The 7,712-nt window shown below is 31.5% G+C and overlaps 1 protein-coding gene across 1 annotated transcript; it reads right to left on the bottom strand.

The window, feature by feature from the left end:
- Positions 1–1,501: 1,501 nt before the first annotated feature.
- Positions 1,502–3,810, bottom strand: LOC18586510 (protein NUCLEAR FUSION DEFECTIVE 4-like). Its single transcript, XM_018128661.2, has one exon. It carries the CDS (start codon positions 3,659–3,661, stop codon positions 1,787–1,789), a length of 1,875 nt encoding a protein of 624 aa, XP_017984150.2. The 5' UTR covers positions 3,662–3,810; the 3' UTR covers positions 1,502–1,786.
- Positions 3,811–7,712: the final 3,902 nt, after the last annotated feature.

Genomic DNA, 7,712 nt, shown 5'->3' with positions numbered 1-7,712 from the left:
TCAAAACCCATATGCACAATGTGATCGTTGACATAGCTTAATTCGGCATATGCAGGCAAATTTGTTTATTAAGTACTTTCCGTATAGAATTTAGGATGCTGATCAAAACAAAACATGGAAGTAAACGATAAACAGTCGGCATGCATGGGATACAACAAGGACGTAGCATAAAGGTTATAAGACTTTTATAGGAAAAAGAGTTGTACATGTGGGACAAAATCAATGAACATCCATGTTACTCTAAAAGAAGCAAGGAAACTCAAATGGAAAATGGAAGAAGAACAATTGGAATCTTGCAAAGTTTTTCCTTTGCTTTTGGACTGCTTTTGTTTTCTAAGAAGGAAATCGTAGGTATAGGTTGAATTGATTAACGAGGAAATTACCCATAGATAAGTTAAATGCCACAACCTAGGGAGTTTTTGGAAAGTTGTCATAAGATTCCATTTTTTTTCCCTCTGTTCATTTAATAATTTAATTTACATATATACCTATGCAAACTTAACTATAAAGGAAATTTCTTGGAAAGCCCCAGGGTGACAATTCTTTATTCCATTACCAATAAGGCAAGATCGAATAATAAAAAACCTTTGGAAGACTTGAAATGTTTTTATCCAAGTTTGCTGGTTAATTAGGGAGAGTACCTCCAATATTTTTTTCATATTTAAAAGTAGGTCCCAGATGTTTTTATATATATATATTTGTAGGGGTCCTTTGCAGTGTCAATTAAAAAGGGAGCTTGGGTCTACTTTGAAACTTGATAAGCATACTACCTCTTTAGAAGGCAATTGTTATAATTTGATTTTTTTATTATGAAATTTTAAATAAAATAAACTCTTGTAATTAATAATTAATTAATTATTATTAATTAAAATATCACTTATCATTTTGTATCATACGATGTTAACATGGTGTATTGACATATTATAATAAATGATAACATGACATGTTAATGCGACATAATGATATAACCACGTGACATTTCTACCATTTCTATTAATGTTATGTAGCATAATAAATGATAAGTAATATTTTAACTAATAGCAATTAATCAATAGTTAGTTATAAGGATATATTTGATTTAAAACAAAAATAAAAGAATTTAATTGAACTTAATAAAAAATAAAAAAATTAATTAAATTTTTTTAAACAATTTAAAAATATTTAAAAATATTATTATTAAAAGAATCATGTTATATTAAAATGGAAAGGATCCGAACATATTATTTTATGCATATTGGAGGCATAAGATTATAAGTAAACATGGCAGGTGAGCAAGGACCAATGAGTATTGGGCAGTCCTAGGCTTAATCACTCCTCAACTCTATACTTAAACAAGGGATCAAAATATAATTGGTTTTCATTTTTTGCTTACTTCAAGGAACTCATCCTTGCTGTCAATCAGGAATATTCAAATGGTAACGTTTTCAACGCATTGAATCATAATTCAATTATCTATTAATGGAGGCCTATGTGGGGAACCTTAAAATAAATTAATAGGAACTTGTATCGTCAAGATCACAGTTGCCGACTTCCTTTATCTTATTCAAAAACCCTGTAAATTTTATAACACAACCCATGGATTAATTTTGTTTCTCCTTTGTTGTTGAACACAAACGTCAATACAAATTATAGAAAAAAAAAGAAAAGAAAAATACGAAGAAAATCCCATCATATCAAATGCGCATTATAATTCAATGAGACTGTCTCCCATTTTTTTCTATACCTATATCTATCCCACTTGTCAGAGGTTCACAACAGTAAAATATATATATATATATATATATATCTACCCTACCTTGGCCTCCGGTCCAATGCCGTTTCCGGTAGCCTTTCCCTCCGGATGACTAACCCCATTTGCGGTGGCCTTTACGTCCGGCAACACAATTCCATCTCCGGCAGCCGCCATCTGCATCTCGGTTGCTTTGGCCTCCTCTCGGAATTTTTTGTAAATGTCACTCTTATAAAACTTTCTTGTCCTAAGTGCCAAAAGAAATGCAACAACAGTGCCAAATAATGTGGCTGCTGCGATTATAATGAAGGACAATTTGAAGCACTCAACCCCATTGCAATCCAGATCCTCACCAGCCTTCCTTTTAAGTCCCAACGCTGCCATTTGCTTCTTAGCCTCTCTGTCATACAAATTCCCAGCCACTTTCACATTAAGTATATAGGACCCAATAGGGCTGGCCACTGACCCAAAATTATACAATGTAGAATAGTACTTGAGGCCAAAAATTTCAGATATTATTGCAAAAAGTAATGGCCATTGAGCCCCAAAGCAGAACCCAATGATTACTGATGCAATATAAAGGCCTCCAGGGACACCGAAGGCTATCAAAAGGTGACCAACGCATGAGAAAAGCATGATCAAGGTGAGCATTAGGGGTCTAGGAAACTTGTACTTGGCCAAGAAAATTTCTGATACGAAACCTGCTGTAACTCTGCCAAGGTAATTCCAGATACTCACAAGGGACACGAATGTGCTTATGCTTCGTTTTGGGTACCCCAGGGAGGTTCCAATCTGTCCCAGATTGTCAATTGCAGTTAAGGTACCCCCGATCCCACAAGTTGTGGCTAGGAAAAGAATTAACATGTCAAGGCTGAAAAGAGCCTGCAAAATTGTGTAGTCGTCGCCTCTGTTTGGTGGATTGAATGCTGTTTTCCAGCAGGAAACATTGGCTTGATCATGGCTTGATTCGTTATTGGCTAAAATCTTTGCTGTGCTTGATGATGAGTGAGCCTCAGTGTTCTCCAGGGACACCTCGGAGCTTGGCTTCTCAGTGACAATTTTCAATGGAGAAGGATCATTTAAGGCCCTGTTCTTGGCCTCCCAAAGCTTGTATTCCTCCATAATCACAACACCAAGTGGCAAAAAGAGCAAGAAAAGAACCATGGCAGCACTGCCACCGTATTCAGGCCGTGTGAACAGAAACTTTTTCTCTACAATGATAATAATCATCAGGAAAGAAGCAAGCCCAAGAGAGATGTAGAGAAATTTGTAGAAAACTTTGACCTCATTAGCCTGGTGAGCCACCTTCATGATCCGAATTGTTCTTACAAAACAAAGCGAGATAACGGCTGGAAGCCAACCGATAAGCAGGATCAAGGACTTAGAATCATCTCCATAAAAAGCATGGTACAATTGAGTTATGATTGCCCCGCTTAGGCCAACATAACCTTTCAGGATTCCCAACACAACCCCGCGGCTTTCAGGGAAATTCTTGACACAGGTAACAAGAGATCCAGTGTTTGCAAAAGATTGAGAATTGGCACCGATACATATGTACAAACACATGTGCCAAACTTGAGTCCTAGCGATTCTTTTGGACACGGCCATCCAAATCATGAAGTAGCCAAAAAAGTTGAGGACTGCCCCAACAGACAACACGAACCAAGGCGGTGTGACCTCTGCTATCAGGCCTGAAAGGACTCCAACATTGGTGCCCAAATCCTTGAAGAAACTGAGCAAATTGAGTGTGGTTTGATCATAGCCTAGTGATTTTTTAATCTCATTGGAGTACAGGCTAAACATGTAGGTTGCACCAGCGGCAGACATGATCAACAATGAACCGAAAACCATTAGCCATGGCCCTGTAAGGATCTGGACCCCAAAGCTCTTCATGTTAGGCATGCCGCCACCACCTGGCCCTGCAACCACCATGTTTGCAATTCTCTTTTGCTGTATTACTTGAAATAGTGTTTCCACAAGATTGTTGTAGAGTTTTTTGATATCCCGTTGCTTAATATATAGAGAAGGAACAAAGAGTGTGGTACTGCATATGCATGTAAGAAGGGAAGGGACTTAATGGTTGACTTGTAGAGTCTCTCAGGAAAACTTTGGATAATTATTGCCAGAAATATAACCTTATTGGAAATCTTATCCATATGAAATTTTACTTACCATAATGGTAAAGATTGAGAACTTGGATTTAACTAAGAAGGGTGGGATAGTATTTGCTCTCTTAAATGGACAATTAATTTTTTTTTATCTTTTTACTTGTTTGTGGAATTAATATTTATAAGCCGCCAATTTGGACAAGGCTTTTAATTTATTCTAGTCTTTTTTCTTTTCCTTTCTCGTGTTTTTAGTTTGGAGATATAAGGGGATGGTGGAATTTGTGATGGGAAGTATCATACAAATCAGTGTCACCACCGGCTTAGGCCTTCACTGTTATAATAACAGCCACCATTTGTTTCCCCATTTAGTCACCTCCATGACTGTTCTTCCTTATATCTTTTTGGCTCCATAAAATATATATATATAAGGATTTTTCTATTAAAAGAGTGGAAGCTGAATATTCTTTTCCCAAATATTATACTTGATTATACCAAAAAAAAAGTTACACTTGATAAAAGATGAAAAAAATTCTAATTTGTCAGTTATTTTTTAACAGGTGCAATTTTATTATTGTATTTTTTAATTTCATTCAAACATAATAAAAAACATTAACTACAAATTAAAAAGTACGGTGATAAAATTACATCTCATTAAAAAATGGATGGTAAGTTTGTTACATATTTTAAGTAAAATAATAAATTTAGATCTTATTTGAAACAAACTTAATGATTATTTATGATAAATTTAAAAGTATTTGAAACGGTGCATTCTCATAATAAAATTTTAAAATTTGACAAAGTAAAATGAACGGTACCTTGTTAATATCATATAATTAATTAGCACTTTAGCTAGTATCATATCATGCAGGTACCTCTTACGTTTGACTTAGACATATAGTATTTTTTTTAACTTCAAATAGAAAAATGGCAGATCCTTCAATTAATTAAATTAAACAATGATTCATTTCTTAATTTTTGTTTATTTTTATTATTTATCTATGCGTACATTATATACAATAACATCGGAAGAAAACACAAAAAAAAAATGGTGTTGCTTTCTTCGGAATGAACTACTTCTTATTAGAAATATTGCATTTAAATATTTTTATTCTTTCCAAGTTGATTTTGGATGTTTCTTTATTCTATAAAAGGACAAATTGACTTGTAATTTAAAAATTATTAAAAATTCTGGAAACTACTTGAAGGATGAGATTTGGATGAAGTTTCTTATGTGAAGCTCATAAATTAAATCAAAATTTAAAATGAAAATAGAGTTTGGAAAATAAATTAGGTATAATGTAAATAATTTAATCAAATTTTAATGCTTTAAATAAATAGGCAATGTAATTAAAAATTATGATAAAATTCATTATTATGACTATTCAAAAACTATTGATTTCATTTTGTCATAGGGAATTATTTTTAATTAGTAATTCTTTATATTTTATCTATTTATATATCGAAATTGTGCCAATATATCAATTTTTATTTTGAATAAGTTTTTATAATAGAAAGTATCAGGAAATTCACTATATCTTGCCCATTCTTGAGAAAATACAGTGATGGAATGAATGCGTACTATCCGTAGATTAGGACAATGACTCCTACAAGACAACTTAATTAGAGCTAACCTTTTGTGTTGTCTTAATTCATCCAACAAGGACCAATATTTCTCAAACCCTTAAACCTAACCAATCAAACAAATGACTCTCTAATTTGTGTCCCTGTTTCAGCAAAAGCTTTCAGTACGCCAATCATGCATCCATCACGCCTTAGTTTTTAAGACAAACAATTCTGATTCCATATGTCAATAAAATTACGTATTCGTAAAATTATTATTAAAGTGCTATTAATTGATTCGATTCTTAATAAACCCTATTATATACAATATCGATGATTAACTCAATTCAAAAGTTTTTATTATTTGAGAATCGACCTTTTGTGGGGTTTCAGGAGTAGAATTAATCTGTTTGAATAACGTAAGCATTTATAAACATTTGTTAAAATTAATTAAATAAGTATTTAAAAAAAGATAAGATTAAATTATCCAAATCTTTTCTATAAATATTACCTTAAGTATACCTGTTACTGTTTCCCATTACTTTTAATTGAAGGTTAGAAAAGGATTATAGAACATCATCATCATCTGGAAAATGGTTAAAGAAAAATATCCTTTCTGGTGAAGATTCTTGACGGCAAGAATATTATGATCATCAAGACTTTCTTTCACAATTGAATTGATAACTCACACGAGAGATTCGTGGATGAATTCTTTGGGAAAGGGGCTGCCATCTAATGAAAGCTTCCCTAGAGAGTTACTTGTCCCCTCCTACCATCCTTCCTTAATTCATTGTTTGATTAATTAATTAATCTTTTTGGATTAATTACTTCTTAATCAACCAATTTTTAAAACCCATTTTCAGTATTTTTATAGATGTGTGTTCAAGTTGACTTGTAGACATATGATTAAGGCATCGTTACCATCGTTACCGTTGTGTATATATACTTTTTACAAATAATTATGAATAATAAAATTATGATACAAGATATCGTTATCACTTGAATTCAGATTAACTATACAAGAAATTGACTCTGAAATATATGAATTTATTTCTCGTCGATCGGAATCAAGTTTTCACTATTAAACTTGTGCAATTAATATTTATTAACATGTGATTAAGTGAAATTAATGGGTTTGATTATGTCAGCAAAACTAGTTGAAGGAAATCAAGGATAAATATCTTCAAAATATATAGTATAATTTGCTAGTGCAAAACATCATAGGTGGACACAAAAACCCTGTGAAATTTTAGGAGTCATGCTCCTAAAAGAAGTTGGGTTATTGTTTTTCATGTTTGTCTTACCTCAATTAAATTGCTTTGGGACATGTAGGGCATAATAACACTTTCTTCATACATTGATGAAAGCGAAATTCTAATAAACTAATGATATGCATTTGCCCTGGTTGTAAAAGCTAATTTTTATGTGATATATATAGTGATCAACAAGTCATGGATTCATTTGGAGGTAGGTAGCTAGGTGATGTGAGATCCATGCTTGTTAGCGGCTTATTTTCATTTTTGTTTGGACTAATTTTGTATAATTGTTTATATAAGGTAAAATGTTTAAAAAATCTCTTGAACTGTTTAAGAAATTTTAAATATTTTTTTTTTGATTTTTTTCAATTAATCTCTTATATTTTTTATTTTAAATCACATAAATTTTTCTAACTAATAATTGATTAATTGTTATTAATCAAAATATCACTTGTCATTTTGTACTTACGTGAAGTTGATATAAAAAGTGAAAATATCATATGATATAAAATATGTCAACGTCACGTAACATTTTGACTAATAACAATTAATTATCAATTAATTATAAGTATTTATTTGATTCAAAATAAAAATATAAAAATTTAATTAAATGTAATAAAAAATAACTTTTTAAATAGTTCAATAAAATTATACTTTTTTTATAATTTACTCCAAAAAAGGATAAAGTATCGAAATTAAATGAATGTAAAGTACTAATTTGATAGGAAGAAATGGCAAGTGAAATACGATTTCTTTTCATTTTTAAATTGAACAGATAATTTGTGTCAAAAATTTCACATCAATTAGGGATAGGGTAAGTATTAAGTATATAAACATGAAACTTTCATCGACTATCATATATATCTTTTGAAGTTACTTAAATTTTATTTTTAGAGTTTATTTATATGCACCAAAGTCAAAGATGTCCTCTTTCCCTGTTTAAAAATATATACATGAAACTTTCATCGACTATCATATATATCTTTTGAAGTTCCTTAAATTTTATTTTTAGAGTTTATTTATATGCATCAAAGTCAAAGATGTCCTCTTTCCCTGTTT

The sequence above is a fragment of the Theobroma cacao genome, chromosome 10 (genome assembly GCF_053813885.1).
Source record: "Theobroma cacao isolate CCN51 chromosome 10, ASM5381388v1, whole genome shotgun sequence".
Lineage (NCBI taxonomy): Eukaryota > Viridiplantae > Streptophyta > Magnoliopsida > Malvales > Malvaceae > Theobroma > Theobroma cacao.
Note: the sequence above shows the minus strand (reverse complement) of the source record. Positions and strands in the feature narration are given on the sequence as shown.

Bases quoted from the DNA above. Each gene is read 5' to 3' on its own strand.
- LOC18586510 (XM_018128661.2), bottom strand. From the start codon at position 3,661: ATGGTGGTTGCAGGGCCAGGTGGTGGCGGCATGCCTAACATGAAGAGC.